This window comes from Clinocottus analis, unplaced genomic scaffold, assembly GCF_023055335.1.
Source record: "Clinocottus analis isolate CAN_PGR_092001 unplaced genomic scaffold, fCliAna1.0.p SCAF_8, whole genome shotgun sequence".
In the NCBI taxonomy this organism is placed as follows: Eukaryota; Metazoa; Chordata; class Actinopteri; order Perciformes; family Cottidae; genus Clinocottus; species Clinocottus analis.
In genome coordinates, this window is record NW_027176240.1 from 14,418,075 (window position 1) to 14,438,499 (window position 20,425).

The 20,425-nt window shown below is 41.3% G+C and overlaps 1 protein-coding gene across 4 annotated transcripts in view; it reads right to left on the reverse strand.

Moving 5' to 3' along the window:
- Nucleotides 1–20,425, reverse strand: part of macrod2 (mono-ADP ribosylhydrolase 2) — a 377,376-nt gene that overhangs the window by 77,806 nt on the left and 279,145 nt on the right. For all 4 annotated transcript variants that reach the window (XM_068568505.1, XM_068568504.1, XM_068568506.1 and 1 more), the window contains exons 7-8: nucleotides 18,452–18,482; nucleotides 9,051–9,124 (exon numbers count right to left, since the gene is read on the reverse strand). In XM_068568505.1, coding sequence (XP_068424606.1) covers nucleotides 9,051–9,124; nucleotides 18,452–18,482 — 105 coding nt within the window. The remainder of the gene's footprint in view (nucleotides 1–9,050; nucleotides 9,125–18,451; nucleotides 18,483–20,425) is intronic.

Genomic DNA, 20,425 nt, shown 5'->3' on the forward strand with positions numbered 1-20,425 from the left:
TCCAACATTTGTAGCTATAACTATGAGTCCCCAAAACATTTCTTTGTATGTTATCCAGGTAATCTTGAGTGAGGACGTATAAAGACTGCTAAATCACCCACTGACTGGGAGGGAGGGGCAATAGCTGTTCATTCCTCAAAGGGGGCGTGGCTTATCGCCGTAAAAACAGTTGCCATTTCCGCCATCCACCATTATAATAACCACTGGTTTTGTTTTATATTTGTTGTGGAATTTCCACAAACGTCGGAACATCAAATGCTATCGTGTCTGGGTTCCCAATATTATCTGTAGGCACACAGAGCTCGAGGGAGACTGTCTAAATGGCGGCCGCTTTGAGCGCTACTTCAGGCCGACTAGCAGCAGTTTGATTCAGTAACGGCGGGACGGCAGTGATGATGGGCGGAGCATCTCAACGCTAATTGGCTTTCGCGAATCAGCGGCATACAAATTTTTCTCCCGAGTTGTAATATTTAAACTCGCGTGAAAGAGGTGAATTCTTCGCAACGTGTTATTTGCGTCATTCGGCAGACATTCTCATTATTCACAACCATTTGTGTCTGTGCATTGACTTTGCATGCAAACTACTCTCACAAAAAAATCGCAAAGCTTTTGGTGTAAATGCAGCAGTTTCCCATGAAGACCAACATTTATTTAAAAAAAAAAAAGAAAAAAAAAGTATGCATGTAAAAAGCGGAAATTGACATATGTTGCTGGTTTTTATAGGAAAATGCAGATACAAATTAAGAGTCACTTTTTGTAGGATATAATACAAACTGCATGAGGATACGTTGAACTGTACATATTCACTTACACATTTACATTTTTCGTTTGCCCTACATGTTATCAAGCACTTCTTTACACTTGCAGTGCTAACCAAGGGTACTTGCGTGTCTCAGACTTTATGGCTTAATATCAGCACAAGTGAGTGAGAGGAGAGTGAAGTGTTTTTCATCCTTTATCTGCTTCTGCAGGCCATAGATAGACGACATAATTAATGGCGCTGATGAGCAGCAGACAGTCTGTCTGAATTTGCGGCAGTCCTAAAACAAGCTTACTGGTCATCTACTGTATACTTACAAGAGCAGACACTAAACAGTCCAAGTGTACACACAGAACACCTCCACAGTAAAGGTCTGCATGCTTCAGCGTGGGGTAGTGCAGTGTAAAATTCGGTTCTAGACTGAATGAGCTAGTTGGAGTTTGATGAGTCTCCTGTCCTCTTCAATATAGCTCGACCCACTCTTGCTTTATCACGGTGTGCCAGCCAACCGCTATCTGTGCTACACTAAATCAATTAGCATGTCATTAAGATAGCTTGTTCCAGCACAGCAAGCATGGAGGTGGGACTACAGTATCTGCATGAACGGAGAGAGCTGAACTCAGAGGGCATCATATCTTTGCGTCCAGGTGTTAGTAGTGCAGTGGGCTGTGTTTATTGGTGGGCTCGGTGCCTGTGTACAAGAGCAGCAGGACAAGGAGGAGATATCCGGGTATATCGGGACAAAACATTAAGAGAACATTTCATATTTGTCTCCCTCAAAACAGAAAACTCAAAGTCACCCTACATCCGCCAACAAGGCAATCATTCTGTAAATACCTGGAGTAAAGCCACACCTGGGTCTTTGGACAAGATAGGGAGATGATAGGGTTGATCCATATTCGTGAAAAATAATATTTATCATGAGCATTTGCTTTCTTCTCTTTGACAGCAGGAGTGCTTAATCAAAACTTCTTTTCCCTCTGCAGGTAACACAAAGTGCTAAAAGTTACGCATTAAATAAATAACTTTGTGGCAATCGAGAAATTGGATCCATATCATCTTAAATCTATTTAAACACTAAAACTAGTAGTATTTAACTACACCAACCTGAGGTCAGGGGAATCAAAGAGCACACATCATATTATCCACAGTGAGCCAGATAATAAAATCCTCAGATCATAAAAGCCATAAAATCCTCATTCTGCTGCCTTGGGCCAAATGACTGCCACTAATGTATTAGACTACATGGCATGCATTCGCACTGGTGCCAGAAAAGTAATTATCTGACAGAGAAAACTAATAAAGCATTCACACACACTCTCACTAAAGAATGTATATGGCCAAATCTGCAGGTGTTTGATGGAGAGGTTAAAGAAGGAATAAAGCTATCTCAGTTTTAAACTCCATCCACACGCGACACAAGTACAGTATGAGGATGCAGAGTCAAGTGTTTAGTCATGCTCTCAGCTCCTGATCTGGCCGTATCTCCCTGATGCTCTCAGTCACAGCACATGATTCAAAGGGGCTAGACACTGACTTCAAAAGACCAGTGCTGCCTTTGAACACCATGCCAGTTGCACAAACCATCAGCGGCACATCGGCCTCCTCCAGGCATACGCGCAGCAAATTTGTGCCTCTCTCGGCTCCAGATGCGACACTTGGCAAAGTATTTTCATTAGATACTAGACAATAAAAACACCATGAAGAGGCAATGCAGCAACAGAGAGCTAAAGTACAGCCCTTAGTGTTAGCTATCTCTTCTCAAAGTGTTTTCCATTACTTCAAGCTGAATTTACTGGAGTTTTCAGTCCATACCGTAATATAAATGTGTCTACCACTGTACTGGATAGAGAGACATTTAAACAAGCACATGCCATTTCAACCAAAAGAAAGTGTTTTGTTCGCTTTTTCATTGCTATTTTTAGTCAAAGTTCTTATGACATAAGGACAGGAAAAAGGAAATATGTAAATGCAGACAAGATAACAGCAGCAACAACCACAGAACATTCAAGATGCTTTTACTGTCATCTGCACAGATAACAGACAGTTATTCTATACAATGAAAAGCTTATTTTGCTCAGTCCTCCTAACACAGAATTACAATGAACTTGTGGTAAAAAAATAAATAAAAAAGGCACAAAAATATGATAATAATATTGCTATGACACATATGATAACATATGGTAATAGTATTGCTCATTGTATCTTTATACATTATGCATTGCGCCAACATTGCAGTTTGTCGTGTTGATGGTATTTCGCGAGGACACTCTTAACACTCTACGTAAATTGAACCGAAAAAAGTTTCTTGTCATCAATAGATTGTCATATGACCAGGATGTACTGTAAAAATAAGTTAATCAAGAGAAAAATACTGTGATAATAGGGGTCAAGTCAAGCTTAAGCGAAAATGTCAAAATTTCACTTTTTCCTGCTTCCCAAATGTGAATTTTCCAGGGTTTTTCTTTTTTTTTTATGGTCTCAAATTTTCTTTGCGCTTTTAACTGTTCGTCATACAAAACAAGGCAATTGAAGATGTCAATGTTTTTTCCCCTAGATGTGATGCTTTCTATACATCCCTTTAACAGACTACATTCTCCAGCCTGAAAATCAGTTTCAATGCCCTTCTAGTCCAATTACTGGTCCCAAATTTGTAAAAAAATAAATAAAAGTTTGTCTTTTAGCGCTAAAGAAAATCCTCAACTGGAGATGTATTTGTGACAGTTTTCAGCCATTGATTCAAGGAAGGTTTTTATTTGTGGTCCAGAGACTCAATGTACTGTACATTGTGGGTGGCAGAGCAATATGATATGCAGTAAATGTGACTCTCTAAAGGTCTGTGGCAACTCATCGTTGATAAAGAACACTTAATCACTAACAGGAGCATCTAAAGATTTGACCTCAGAGTAGATTCACCAGAAACATGAGCGGGCTGATCGCATACATCTTTCCAGTCCATTTATCTACTGTGGTGCTCAACTTTATGCTGCTATCAAAACTTCATGAGAGATGCTGATGACTACTACATAAATAGTCCCTTTTATTTAGACAATAATAGAGGTGCACAGTTTGTACTGCCCCTTACAGCAGAGGATACCACTATAACATTAACATGCATTATTTTGCTTCAGCCTTTTAGAAAGACTGATGAAAGAATGCTCACATATAAAACCGGCTATCTGGACGCAGCTAATGGAACAGAACTGCTGGTTAAAAAAAAAATAAAGGTGGACTTTGAATCTGTATTCTCCTTGTGTTTGACGTAACTCATTATCGTTATAAGCCCTATGTATAGACGGTGATAAACAAGCACAAGGAGCACATATACATGTGCTTTACTGCCTGCTTACCATGCCTGTTTGATAAAGCTGGTCACAATACTCAAAAATGTAATTCATATTTTCTAAAGGGGAACCGCACACTATTGCCCTGATAACGGAAACCATCCATCTTATTCAGCTGAATGACAATGAATGCGTCATGTTATGGCTCCATCTGCCAAATCCCAGACAGCCTCCTTAACGGATATCCATACACATAGAAAACAACAATCAAACAAAACATACACCATACTGTATTTATTCCTAATAGTCACTTGACATTTGTCACAAATCACTGTTAAGTTGCCGGCCCTGGCTTGAGATGGGATTTATTATCAGGTGTCCTAAATGATAAATGTTACTATGGTAAACAGATCATTCACGGAACAGGAAAATGGATGTAAACACCTGTTTTGGGAGCGTCATCGGCTCAGCAGAGTGCTTAATACCAAACCCCAAACCAGAGTGATGTTGAAAGGTGATATCTCTACACATCAATTTGGTCCTGAGCAGCACAGTGCAGCAGAGCTTATTACAGACTCCCAATCTGTCTCAAGTGTTCAAAATGTGTCAGCAATGCTGGGCGGCTGGGACCTCGAAAAGCTTCATTAAAAAGCTTGGCCATCCATAGCACTTCTGTGGCAGTCAAATAAAGTGTCATACCACGTTTTTCATCTGCAGATTAGACCTGTGTAAACGTGAATTAAACAAAATTAGATCTGAAGATAAAAAAATGAGCTAAAGCCAGATGAGTGGGAGCGAGGTGTAAGCTGTGAACAGGAGGAAACTGCTCCACTGCTGGGTTATCACTGTCTCTGTGTCTGCAGCCTCTTGTGCAATTTTTATGACATTAGAGCCTTCTGGTCTGCTGTTTACACATATACAAATATTCTATTTCATTTATCAGTGTGGTAGATACAGGGAGGCAGAGGCCGTACTCCCTTATTCTTTCATCTCGTGTGATGGGAAGGATCATTCTTGCTGCACTCAGGTCTCTTTAGATTAAAGGATCTCCTCTCCTTGACCACAGCGGGGCTGTTCATCCTTCCACAATGGAAGTCCATGCTTTTAAGAGTGCATTTCACGGTGGCATTTGGGCCCTTTGTGTGCTAGTGAGTGCATCAGCGCTACAGAGTGCTGGCCTGAGAGATAAACTTATTGCTAATCAATCATGCATGTCTTCTTTTCCTCCCTCTGTCTTACACACACACACACACACACACACACACACACACACACACACACACACACACACACACACACACTGTATGTACACAAAGTCCTCTGCCATTTGATGTAACAGTGCCCTGAGACCTCAGACCCACTCGTGTGTACATTTCAATCAGTGGACAATTACATTCCAATTGCTTAGTGTGCGACTACAACCTGACAAACTCACATGTACATTGTCTCAACTGGATAACCACTAATGGAAGAAGCATTCATGTATTTTATTTAAAAGGAGCAGTGTGTAGGATTCCATTGGAGAGAGGGATGAGTGGAGGGGTCTTCAGATGGTTGCAATCTGCAACAATATCACTCGCTCAGAGGTGGAGAGGGTCCAGATGGGCCTACGCCATTAGTGTACGAATGGGTGTGTAATGACATTTATAGAGCTTAGAATGGTCGAAAAACTCGAAATACAAAAGCAAGTCCATTAACTAGAAATCTTACAAACAAGTATTGTCAGTAGAAGTAGCAATACCACAGTGTAGAAATACTGGTCCAGGTAACTGCATGACAGATGATGTTTAAAATGAAGGATCTGTACTCGTAAAGAATGTCTAAAATGAATAGCTAGTACTTGTAAGGGTTACTGCATAAAACAAACATACAAAGCATTTCAATAATGCTCGCCTGGTTTGAGGGCATTAAGACAGAAAGGGAGGAGTTGCAGGATTTGTATTTTCAATTTCTGCCCTAATTTGTTGTTTGTTTTATTTTATTCAGAAATCTGCATACCCTGCTTTAAGTACAGTATAATGCATGTATTTAGTTACTGTCCACCACTTTGGATAACATGCACACACAAAGTGCTGGACATGCACAGCCAACGCTGTCAAGTAAGAGTGTGTGTCCATATAGTGTGTTCTGGTGGGGGACTGTGGCGTGCACTCTGCCACCACAGTGTGTTAGATTCTCAGCCAGCCTATTATACTGGAATTTCAGCCACAATAGCACAGTATCTTCCCCAAAGCAGAACCCTTATCATGGCCCTGAAATGACTCGTCTCTGTGGACGCCCACAACACACGCTCCTCTGGGTGGAGTGCACATAGAGCCGTGCAATCTACACCTATTGTTTCATGCATGATAGACTGGGCTTCAAACCTCTCATTCTCGCTCTATCCTTAGAAAACTAGCTGCAATCTGTGATATGATGTACTGTAACAATGCAGAACATTTGCAAGCAAGTTGTTGCTATAGTGTCCAATATCTCATCTCTTTCTCAACCTTCAAAGAGAGAAAATGAAGAAAACAACAATTTGTACGACATTGCCGGCACATTATTGGGCAGAACAGTCACAGCTTGTATTCCCAATCTATTTACTGACTGTAAGATCTGAATGAGACATGCAGTTGGCTTATAACTTCCTTGTGAGTTGACACAAAGCCTGAAATAGAATTATGCCAGTTATCAATCAGGTTGACACTGGGTGTGTCTATCGAGTAAATGCTGCAGTGATACATTGCCTTTATAAACAAATCAGACAAAGCAGGTGTGATTGAGGCGGCTGTAGCTCACGGGGCGAGTGGTTGTCCTGAAACCCCAAGGTAGCCGGTTTGATCCCTGGTCTCCCCATAGACTGCATGTCGAAGTGTCCTTGAGCAAGACACTGACCCCTTAGTTGCTCCTTAATGACTAAGGGTGGGTTAAAATGCAGAGAATACATTTCCCCACTGTGGGACTAGTAAGAGATTTAAAATAAATTAATCTTAACATTTAGTGTGCAATGTAACACTAAAGCAGCTAACAGGAAATACATTGTGTTATTCCTTTAGGCGCTATTAGACATTCATCTGAATTCTACTTAAATTCTCTATTTCTGTCTGGTAAAAAAAAAAAGTGACATAATTACTTATAAAAATGATTTTAAAAAATGATTACACATTTTTTTTCTTCTTACATTCAAACTCCTTTTTATAAAGCTGTTTTGGGATGCAGTACGAGTAACCACCAAGAAATTGTGAGTGAAGGAAAATTGGAGGGGAAGACCTCCTGCTTCAGTGCATGTTGTTCTGCGGTTTGATTGGAAGACTTTCCAATGTAATACTGCTGTGCTTCTGGGTAAAAGGAAGCACTTTATTCCCTCTGATCTTGTTAAAAGCTCACTCACTCCTGGTATAGTTACAGTTGAAGATCCACTGCTTGTGCTTGCACAGCTTTGCCAAACAGTATTCAGGGCTGCCTCCGTAGACGTCTCCCCCCGTCCGTGAATTGCAATATTTCCAACCTCATCTATCGACACGATAGCGATCAGTCAATGCATCACAGAATGGTCTCTTATGTGCAGTAGAGAAGCTTCCATATGGCAAATAGCAAACCATGGGTGTGGAAAAACACCACCACAAAAGTCAGCTTTACACATTATCTTGTTATTTACAGTCAGCAATAAACTATAGAAAACCGTCTTTACGCCAAAGTGTTGATGGATTCCCAAAGTACATTTTACAACAATCATCAGGAAGGGAACAAGTGTCGCAAACATAGCACATCAAGTGCAAAGTAATCCAGCAGCTCAGAATCATTTGGCTGCCTGTTCACAACATCCATAACACCAGCTGAGGGATGTTGTAGCACATTGAGCTGTGAGCTTTATAAAACACCTCAGTCCACAGTGACAGATATAAACCGTACTACAGTTAACAGAGATGACCCCCAAAGGTTACTATTACTCACTGGCTCACAAACTAATGCATGTCCTGTACAAACAGCCTTCTGACCCCTGAACAAATTGATATCATCACAAACTGTTAATTAAAATTAAAAAAGGCTGAATAACCATTTGATTAATACATGTCACAAATGATAATGCTGCTGTAAAAGCATTGTGTACAAAACTTGATTTACATTTGTAATCTAAGATCAAAGCCACATAATAAATTATCTTTTGAAACTATGACACAGTATTTGTATTTCTCACTGTGTGGCTATTTAGACAGCACTATTGTCTTCTCTGTGGTAAAGATCCTTAAAATAGCTGACAACTCAATCACCAGCAAAACATGCTTTAGAATAAAAATGTCCATATCCATTCTAGTTATCTACACTGCCTTTGTGATGGTCATTTCAAATGAAGACTACTTTTCTCCTCACTTAAGCACTCACAAATTAGATTATACCATTCCTCTTGCTTTTCGCTTTAAACGTGGTTTGTAGCAGTACAGCACAACTGATACAATCATGTCACTTTCTCTTTATATACTTTTGCTTACTGTTTAAGCTGAGTGGAGCCTGAGCTCTTACATTGTCATTGTCAACGACTGCTTCTCTGTAATTGTTGTGCATTAGACATACAAGAACTGAATATTGAAACTTGAATTGGTATTTCCAGACTACTCAAGCATTTGAGTCCTTGGAAGGCATCATTATAATTCATCTAATACAAAACCAATTTAAGATTATTTCATCTGATGCGTTTATGTTTTCCTGGGTTTAATAGCTTTCCCCAGCATATACTAATTAAACATTCAACAGACCATTTACACCCTGATTAGTCTCAGACTGGCTTTTAATTTGATATGCATTCAGACCACAAACTAAAAGGCTGATCAAGCAAACACAAAGCAGGTGGGTAAGAGGTCTGTCTGGTACAGAGATGCATGATAACAGTGTTCTGTCTTTCAGCTGTGGTCTAGTAAACTCCTCTCACAGAAAAGCATAAAATAGACAGAGCCAGCACTAAAGGACAGGTGACTTCAGATTGACAGCTGTTTGTTTGGAACATGCATTAACCCGCCATGTCCTACCTTATCCGGATTCTCTTCGATCCAGCTCTTTACTGTGTCCAGAGCAATGTCAGCTGCAGGCTCATTTGGAAAGCCTACAAGAGAAGGGGTAAAACCAGTGTCAATATCAGTTGTATTCAACATGCAAATACAAGAGGGAGAAACAATCAAACAGACAGACAAAGCGATATATCCACAGGTAAAAGCATTTCTCTTAAATTAATGGAAAGCAGCACAAGCTGTTCGTCTCTGGTAGATGAGACTAGCTGTCTGATAAACTCCTGTAGACGTGTGTTGCCAGATGCACAATGTTGGTAAAACATATACAGATATATTCAGGGGGCCCAACGTGTGTATACTAGCTACATATTTATACATCAAACCCTCACTCACCACCTACGGCAGAGCTGATTAATGTTTTGTCTTTAGACGTGAAAATTACTCTCATGGAAGTATGTAATTTCAAACTCACACAAGCCTATTTTAACCAGAATGAACCTAAGAGACAATGTGGCTAACTAATGTGTTAATCACAACCTGCTCAGAAGTCCTTACATAATGTTACACAAGGTATCGATCTGAACACACAGATTGCAGTTTGATTCATTTTTAATAAGGCCAGCTGAGGGAGGACTCTGCTGGATGCTGATGTCAAGATTATTTGCTGCCACTGTAGAGAACCCCCCAAGAACCAACACTTAAGAGTGAGCTATTGACTGAAAAAGCCCTTGAGCCAGCTTCACTACAGTTGGAGAGTATATAAGCCATTACTAAAAGCGCTGAAAATCTCCTACTCTGTCACAGAGAAGTGTTTCAGTTATCTTAATTTCAATGTAATTGCAGTTGAGTTTGGTCTTTTGTGCCCTTCACAAAAGTTGATGAAAGCTTTTTATTCCAAAGCCTTGGTGCAAATATCTGCAGAGCTATGAAGTTGCTGACAGGTACAAGCTAAATATTGTAACGTTAAGCCCAGAAGCTGAGAAACAAACATGGCCCATTTTGTCAGTCCTAAGTGACCCAGCTCACGTTTTTAAACTTTCAGCTCCCTCAGATTATAACCTCTGACCTTCATAAGGGACTACAGGTTGCGGCGGGCATCTTCTTCCTATAACGACAGAGGCCGAGACCTCAATTTCATCCTTCATCAACTGATACAAGGGCCATGCCACAGTTGCAGCCTGTTGGTCATTGCACGGGTCGAATTCGCAAATATTTTTCTTTTCCCAGGGTCATTGCCGCTACTATAACATACTTTGACCTATGAAACAGGCTTACAAGTACTGCAACGACACCCAGCCTTCAGGTGGATGGAAAGAGAAATGAAAAGCCACAAAGATCTAGCCTAACATTTCTGGAATTCTTTTACTTGTCACCTGCTGTCAAATCATCTCAATAACTATTCAGTAAATGTTTTAAATCAACTGCCTTGACAACTCTCACCTATCTGACTGCCTTTGATTTCTCTTTCTCTCTGTTTCTTCTCCTTCCCCTTCCCAGCCTGACAGGAGTAGTTGAGTTACAGTGAGGAAAAGAGAGGGGCCGACGTGCTGCGTGAGCTCTGGCTGAGCCCCCTTTCCTGCACAAGGTGGAGTGATATGCGAATTGCATACCAGCCAGCAGTGACAGCCAGTCTGCTTTTATGGCTCTGTCAGGCAGTGTCTGCAGAGAGTGCATGGCCTGTTCACGGTTCCTGCCCTTCAAAAGCTGCCCCCAGAGCTCCGTGCTCAGAACCTAATCCAGCATGCCAAATCAGTTTGCAGGTCACCTGACTCCTCTTGTCTCCCAAACACACTTAACCTTTTCAGTGATATCACTTTGTCTGGTGATGTTTCCTTTTTAAAAAACGTTTCCACACGTATGCTGGTGTACCGACACTTCAACTCACACGTCATGTAGCGTAGGCCAACAGATGTGCGGAAAACGAAAAAGCTGAGAAAAAAAAAAAGATCCACTGAGATAGGACCAGCTGTTTAGGCAGAGCACACGCAGCGGGAGAGGTGTCAAAGAAGTAAGCAAATTATAATAAATAGTCAGGACCTGTCTTTGTGCTCTCCACCTTAGAAAAGTTAAAAACAAGTCTTAGTGATAATATTAGGTAATTCTGGTCACCAGCAGTGGGTGGATGGCATTTAGTCTATTTAATCTATTCAGTGTGGAGTTTCTACAAATGCTGTATTGATTTGAGAGCCATACCATATTAATCATAGCAGGGCTAAACGGAGAGCGATAGAGGTGAAAAGAGGTGAGCTGTAAAACCAGTGAAGAAGATAACAGGGAAGTAGAATGATAGATGTAAACAAACATTGGAAAAGAGATGACATAAAGAGCGGTAGATGGAAAGCTGCAAAAAGGGGGTCAGTGCCGCTTCAGGCGGCCTGCCAGAAGAACTCTGCTCAACAGGAACATCAACGGCCCAAGGTCAACAGCAGTGGTTTGAGTGCATCGGCTGCTCTCTCTCATCATTTGTCTCCTTCACAGCATCCACTACCTTTACCTCTCCTCTCATTGCCCCAGTCAGCTTGGCCAAGTATGTCTATACGTTTAAAAACAGCTACAATAAAATACCCGGAATCATCACTCCCGTCAACTCTCTTGGCCACAGCAGCCACAGCCCTGTTAGTGCAACATCCACTTACAAGAGTTCAATATACTGATGCTCAGAAAAGGATTGAGTGGGCCGACTCTTTCATATGCTCAAGTACACACAAAATGAACTGTCCAGTGCTTTACTTCACGTCTTTCTCCCCTCAACACCTCATTCTCGTTTGCTCGATTTGCAGTGCGGAGGGTTCAGTGAAAGCTAATCTGTCAGGAGGTGGAGAGCTGGCCTCAGGCGCAGTGATGGTGGGCCCTCCAGGGTCCCTGCTCTGCTTGGCTCGGCTCTCTCCTATACTGGGAATATGGCCGGCTCAGGGAGATTTGTCTTAGTGAGGCGCACTGATGGGAAATGTGCAGCGCAGCGCCGCTGATGAGGACTCAGGTGGTGCAGTGTTATTTCTGCTGAAGGCTCCTCTACTTCATCACCAGGCAGAGCGCAGCATCCAGGCAGAGAAGGGAAAAGGGACTATGGCACGTGCCATAGACAAAGGGTTAAGGTGGAGCAGGGCGTATATATACATCTGGCGATTATGGGTTCAGCAACCACAACACATTTGCCTCGGTGACCAGGAAAAATTAACTTATTGAAACCTGAGAAGACTTCAAATGTTTTCATCCCTTTGATTAATTGTGTGGCACAATTAAAAAAACATGTTAAAATGATATGAGACAGATGACTTTGTTTGAATTGCTTTTAAATTAAAAAGGTACATTTTTATTCATATCTCCATGTCAGACTAGTGAGTTATGCCAAAGGAAAAAAATTAAACTAAAAACAGTATTCAAATATTGTATTTCTATGATCTTGGGCATGTAAGATCTTTGTTAGTATGAAGAAAAAATAGATCAGACTCTAATCTCTGATGCAACCAAGAGACATCTCTGGTGCCACTCGTAGGCATATGTAAAATACCTTCATGAACACTATGACTGGACCGTGGGTGACTTTCAAGAATGTTGGTTTTATGAATAGAAACCAGTGGGATCATCACTACTTTGATTAAAGTACAACATGTATGTGGTTACTTAATTCCTAATGAAACAGAACTCGTTTTACATCACAGACAACTCTGGCTTGAAAGTTGGCTCGAAAAATTCATGTTCAAAAATATCCACTGAACTGGAACACAGGAAAAAATATATAAGTGCGCACTCTGTTTGAGGGACATTTTTTTCTTCAAGAACAAGCAAGCCCATTGCTCTCTCTTTTGCCAGCATGGCAACTATTTCATATCCTAAGAGTTAACTTTCACAACAAACCTGTGTAGCTCAGGTGTTTCATTGAGGAGTGAGAAGTAGCTGCAGCCCCCGATATACTGAATAGAGGTAAGTCAACAAGTTGAACACATGCCTGTGCTATGATACATTTCCACTCTGTTTTTCACATATATAGGCTGTAGGCACAAAGTGCAAACCACACCAGTTTTGTTTTTCCTGAGTGAGCTTATATTGTGAAGAGGATACCACAACCTGCTGTTATTTTTGGTCTTTATCGTAAAGTATTGTTGTGGCTTTTCTTTCTTCCTTTGAGCTCTTTTTGCGAGAGTATGTGGCCTAGGTTTGATAGACATGGGCTGACAGCATTCTAGAAAAGTACAGCTTTTCTCCCCTTGAGGAAAGAATCGTATCATTGGTCCCATTTTGCTCCCCTCAGTTGTGGATGGTCAAGTTCACGTCTCAACACTCGTCATTCATTTTGATGAGCTGTCTTCCTTGAAGCAGCATATAGCCCAAGGCTGAGGTATCTGGCACTCGTAAATTTACCACAGGTGTTGAAAACATAGAGAGGAAATCTGCGATGAAAAAAACCCCGGCAACAACAGAAACATAACATTTGAGTGTTTATCTGACTTTGAAAGGTATTTAAGAAAGATTTAGTATCTAATTTATTTTTAAAATTATTGCCTAGAAATATCTTTTAAAATATTTTTATAAAGAAATCTTCTTTTTAATAAACCATTGACAAGGCTAGAACATCTGTCTGCTTCCTCTAAAGACCTTTAATATAACAGACAAACACAATTGTATAATTTCAGCCCGATATACTACAAAGTAGATTAGAAGATTGTGGTTTTGGCAGCAGGAGGAAATCATTAAGTGCAGCACAGTTGAAGGCTGCTCTCGTTGAGGGCAGTCCTGTGTGTTCATCTGAAAAGGGAGAGGGAAAGAGGGTTGTCACCCCATCAGGGCCCAGAGGAGAGGTGAGGTGACCCGGGGTGGAGGACAGAGTTGCGCCCCAGGACTCTAGACGCCAAAGCGTGGGTGTCAAATGGCCCGGAGCTCCGCTCAACACCAACACTGGGACACGGCAGGGCTGTGACCATGACCGACTTTGCAGCCCGCAGAAGGAGACAGAGACAAAGAGCGATGGGAGGGTGCTGTGTAAGGAAGACAGGCAGAAAAAGAGGGAGGAAGAAAGAGAGCAGCCTCCATGGCACAACAGATGATGACCTTCCTTGGAAACATTCCATTTAGGTGATGCCATGCTTTGTCCTACATGCTAAAATTAGCAGCTGACATTTCACTTTTTAAAAAACATCCTGAAGAGTGGTTCATATGCAAAAGTTTAATGCTCAACCAAGTTTCTCAAAGGCCGAAATCTATTGTCCTGTGGGCTGGAAGTATTTTTACATTTGGCTTATCATCCATGAAAATGGTAGAGGAAGGCTATTGTTGAGTACAATGCACAGTGTGTGACTCAGTTAAATGGGCTACGAAGCTCCTGCTCCCTCCGAGCACACACTCTGCTACTCACTGATACAGCACATTGCTCCTATGTACCTTGAAACTCCCAACCCAGCTGGGCTAAGCTCCCCGTAGTAAACCCCAGGTTTTAAGAGAAGGGGGGACGTGCCCAGGCCATCTCTGGCAAGCTAGCAGCGAGCCATCACTGTCGAGAGATAAGGTGCCATGAATGTCTCCAGCCTTCCTAATCCTGGACAGGGATGAAGAGAGCAGAGTATGATGCAGTCTGGAGGAATTTTTTTAGCTGCTTGATACCTTTGATCTGGACAGTACACTGAATGGCAGCGTGGACATACCAGTAGAGCTTGGGTGGATTACATATTACATCCGCATATCTCCCACAGCCACCAGTCAGTGCAAAAACTCCTCCATCAACAATCCTCAGATCTGTCACAGAGACAGATGAGTCAAAGGTGGAGGGTGAGCAGTGAGCGGGGAGATATTTGTCCTGAGCAGTGGCATTGCCGTGTTGTGGGCCTCTGATTGTTTTGATACGGTTATAAATGCATGTGCACCACGCCAACGGCCAGGTAAGTAGTAGACTTCATGTTCATGTCTTTTGCCTTGAGCCAGTGAGCTTTCTGCTCTGTTTTGAGAAGGATCTCAGCAAACACCTCCTAAACTGTACAGCTCATGACAAGGCTGTTGGAAAGTGCTCTTTCAGCCCCAGCGTAGATGTAATCTCCACAAGGCCATGTTGTCCACATTTCATCTTGAAATGGGATTTTTATGTAGGTTGCAAGTATTTCAGCCAGTGTGAGAGTGACATGTGGGGGAGAAAAAAAACCTACAATGGACGTGAGAATGTACAACGGAAGAGGAAGGGATACAAAAAGAAAATGTGACCTCTTGGTAGTTGGATGCTTGGCACTGATCTTGTGAGACATTGAGAGGTGTATCCTCTTTGGGAGGAATAATCCATTTAAACGGGGGTCACATGGCTGTGATTGATGTGCAAACAGGAACAGCACTTAATAACCTCTGCCATGCTGGGTGACCCTGTGGCCCACTGTGGACACCAGTTTGTTTATGGGTGGTACCTCCGACACACTATCCACGCAGAAATTCTGTTGTGGCTAATGGGCCGGACTGAGGGATTGGACTGTCAGCACAGTGTGAGCCCTCATTTTTCTTTCCAGGCATCTAAGGTACCCCCTGCGCACCCCTGCTACACCCAACCTCCCTGTTCTGCCATCATCTGTCAATTGTGACTGAGTCTCCTGGAATACGGAGGCGTGAGAGAGAGTGTCAATTAGCATTAGCTTCTCTGAAAAATCTATTTTTCTCACCACAAGGGTCTCGGATAACTCGTTCCTGATTCCTCTCTGTCACAATTTTGAAGGCACGTTTGTTTTTCGACAACAATTCAAGAGTGAAAATGGGTCAAGCACATGTTCGTAAGTGTAGTACCTGGGTGCATGACCATGTGCACACATTAAACTATGGCTATATCTATGTGTATTCTATGGAGACAGAGGGAGAAAGAGACACAGAAATAAAGATAGAAGAGAAAAGAATGATGTGCCTCTCAAACTAAAAAGCTTTTGTTTACATTGCTGAAATGGAAGTTGACCTTAAAGGTTATCTGAAATGTACAGAAAATGTCAAAACGCTTGACAAGAGAGCAGGGCCCCTTTCAGAACATGGCAGTACTCAAGGGGCACAGGGAGGAGTCTGATGGAATAACACCACAGCACGGTACTATACTATAATTCCTTTGAAAGTCCCTCCTCTATTTGCCCTCTGCTGTGTGAAGATCTTCAGTCTTAATCAGCGGTATTGTTCTGTGCAGATGCAGTTATGGGAAGCGCTAAACGCTAAGCCATTTATTGAACAGGCTGTTTAATCCCCCACTGCTGCATACTTGGCTCTGCGCAAGCCTCCCTCTTTGATGTGAGGGGCGCGTCGAGTGGAGCGCCATGACGGGCTCCTACTGGCAATGCAGCACAGGGCACTGGAGTGAACAGCCATAAGCAGAGCCCTCGTCAACAGCGTGGAGTACAAACAGTGACCCTCTTTCCCTTGCACGCATTTGGTCTGCCTTTATGTGACTACAATAGAGCCGTTTCACTCCAGAGGGCCACATGTCCATTCCGAAAATAGGTCCGTATGTATCAATCGCTTGAAGTTCTTTATCTTATTTTTTAATTCTGTAAAAGTCTACACATCTGAATATACTTTCACATTTACTTTTAAAGCAAAACTTTACATTTTTTCTGTCCATTATTTTACTGAGGAATTTTAAGTCACTAGAGAGTTAGAAACTGACTCAGTCAATCACAAAGACCACTAACAAGTCAATCCTAGCCTAACATTTCAGACACTCATGAGTCAATCACAAAAAAGTCAGACACTAACAAGTCAATTACAAACATTTCTGACACTAACGAGTGAATGAAAAACCTTTTTGACACTAAGAGTCCCAAACTAATGATTCAGACACTAAGTCGCCAGACACTAGTATGCCGTTTTATAGCTTTAGAGAATAACTAACAGGTTGTCAACATTACTATGGGTAATGGTAGGGCTTGAGGGTACTCAAGGAATTTATTTTGCAAGACAGGATTATATGAGAAAAGGGAATGCATACTGCGGAAATGACGGCTGTACTTATCAGTAACTGTAAAAGTTGCAGTGAAATAAGGAAGCGATGAAATTAAAAGAAATTAAAACATCTGCCCTTCTTGTCATTAACACTTCAGTAATAACCCTTTTGAGATGCACACATTGATAAGTGGCAGAAAACAGACAGTATTGCAGAGAGAGATGGTGGGAGGAAATTATTGGGATTTGCATATAGGCAGTAACTATGCGAATTGCAAAAGTGATGGGTGGAAAATGTTCAACATCCCGAGAGGGAAGAGTTCTTCCTCTGCAGCCCAGAGTATAATTATAAACATCTAATGATTTATAAGCCTGAGGGCTCTCTTTAGTACACACTCTGAGGTTAGCTAACAAGTGTATCCTATGCTATATATCATGTTCACTTTGGTGTTTAAGAACATTGTTTGCGTGAGAGGGAGCACCTGGTCTTGTAAAATGGTCTTCCTCAATGTGGCTATGATATGAGCATTGAGAGTGATCAGAGCACCCGACGACTATCGTGAAATGACTGGCATTACAGATCTCTGGTCAGGTTTAACAGTCTCTATTGGCCTTTTTTTTAACACTGGCAAAATAACCCTGCTTCACTAAATATTAATCTTGGCTTATATTATTCAATGTAAATATACATCATACAAAAAGCAGAGTTGAGACTGCTTTCATAGAACCGTACTGCTGCTGACTTGTTCGTGACAGCGAAGGAAAATCAGCATGTTTATTAATCCATACAGATTTGGCACCCACTGTGATTATTAGAGCTTGTGTGCAAATTCAATGAATGGCGTCTACTGTAGTCAGAAGAGTGTGAAAATAATGATGTCTTCTCAACAGAGGCAGTTTAATAAACTCCAGTTGTTTCTCTGCATTCAGCATCATTTGCCGTCATAACTTCAAAGCCTCTTTTTATTGCCAAGTTTGGCAGGTTTTCAATGTGACTTCCTTTAAGTCTAATTAGCACACAAGCCCATTGCCAGCGATGCCTTGCTGCATATCAGGCCTGGTCCCACGAGGGAGTACAAGCATTGTTCGGGGGTCTACATTTTGTTCACCTCATACTAGCTTGTGTCTTTGTGTAACAGTAAGGTGAACGTGTTGGTATATTACAACAAACTGTGTTCTTCTTCAAAGATAAAACCTGTAACCTCCTCCACAATTTTGAATATAAGATTGTATAATTATGTGTCCCCTTGGGAAAAATCTTTTTTTCTCTTTTCTTAATTCACACACATGTAACACATGCATATGTCAGAATAATGGGTCACAGCACTTCAAGCAGTCACATGCCCAATAGGTGAACTAGCCACTCTCCAGCTGCCAGCCCACACTCAGTATTTGGTCCGTTTAGGGACTTGAACTGACTTCCCTCAGGTTCCTCAGCCAAGTCCCTACGACTTAGCTTGTGTACACAAACTGTTATAATAGCTTATGTATGAAAACTAAAAAGTCAAACAGTAAATAAGAAGGATTCAGCTTACCATAGATGCCTGTGGATATACATGGGAAGGCCTGTGCAGAAAGGACAGAGAAAATACAAGTTGAAACACATTTACATAGATTGTAAAAATAGGACAAAACAGCAGACTTTTATCCGTCTCATTGAACACCAGCACTACATCTACATTAAACTGTATCCATTGAAGCACATCTACTGTTTACCTTTGTATGTTTGTTGTTTACCTCTAGTGTTCCTCTTGCTCATTCCCAGGAGGAGCAATTTACAGTAGCATTTGCACAAATCCCTGCATTGCTAATGCAGAACTGCACTGTACTGCACTGTAAACCAGCCACTAACACACACACACACACACACACACACACACACACAACTTTTCTCTTGACTTCCATAAACAGGCACATTAAATTCCTCCTGGACCTGAACACATTTACACATACACACATTAGATTGATTATCACGATCACAGAGCTGCATTAAAGGGGCTGTTGGATTGTTGAAAATCTTATGCCCTGTTGCACCAATGATCCTGATGGTCCATTAGTACTTAATGTCCATACTTGTCCATAACAGTGATATTTGCATATGTTGCTGGAGGAAACGGTGGATCAGAGTCTAAATTCAAAGGTACGTGTAGGGTTTGCTGCTCACTAATCTCCAGCGCTTGAATATCACAATGAGGTCGATTGATCGTGTCTGTCGCCGACAGCCCAAACGTACACACCGACCTTCTCTTCCTCTCTTCGGTGCTTAAACCAGGGACTGAGGCTGTTTCTCACACAAAATGCAGTTTCAGCCATCTGACGTATGTCTCTTAATTTAATGAATTCAGATAGCTAAATAGAGATCTTTCATTCTGTGGAAAGTTGCAGCAAACTCAGCTGGGTCTCAATGACAACAAGGACATCACAGCCAGAGGCTTTTCAGCTAATTTCATTCAATTGATGAGAAAACTAAAGAATAAATCACAAAGCCGTTGTTACCCTATTTGGATCAATTGCAGAAATCAATAATATCCCACCAAGCACTAAAGCAGCAAGTGACATATACACACAACAAAACAGACACACAGAGAATCAGAACACATATTATGAATATTTTTATAAGCTTAACAGCAAAAACCTACAAGTATTTATGGCTGTCTTTTCCAAAAAGATTATAAAAAGTAACCACCTTGTAATAGTTCTTGCTTTGTAGCACTTTGCAGCAGACATATTATTCAAACATGGCTTTACAGCTGAAAATAGTTTCATTATTCTTTACTTCCGTGAGTAAATATATTATGATGCATAGGCCTCGCTGTAAGCTTCCCCATTTCACATTCATCTTTTTAAGTATATTAATAAACAGTAAAGAGAAAGGATTTTTTCAAAGGGTCCCATTTGTCCTCAAAAGACGCTGAATATGTGCTTTAGTTCCTGCATTCATCAAAAGGCGTGGCCACAACATTAATATAATAAAATGACAAATGTAAAAAGAAGGGGAAACATTTCCACCAGCAGCTCACAACTGGATGAATATAGCAAAACAAAACACAACAAAGATTCATCAAAGAACAAGACGCATATGTCAAATCTTTCCGATGCCAAAAGAAAGCCCAACAGTTTGTTTTGCCACACTGACCCTGTCAAGTTGTGTTTAGAAACATGCTGTTGCCAGAAGAAGTGCCAAGATCACTTCATTTTAGAGCTGGAAACACAATTAATAGATCTGAAGGATAACAAATACATGTCTGCTCGTAGGATGATTAAACAAACAAGTCAGGGCTCTATTCTGGGGAGTCTTTTCAAGTGAGAGAAGACATGAATGTAATTCACATATTTTTGAAGTAAATAATTGATTCAAAAACGGATAAAATATGTAGACCTTTTTCCTCTAGAGCAGCACAACCCATGACACCCGCTTTGAAATGCAATGGTCTGTTTGTCCTTGCTTTGTGCGCAGAGGAATGAGTCTCGGTTTGTGCTTATTTACCCGTTTTCAGGTTCCGCCTGTC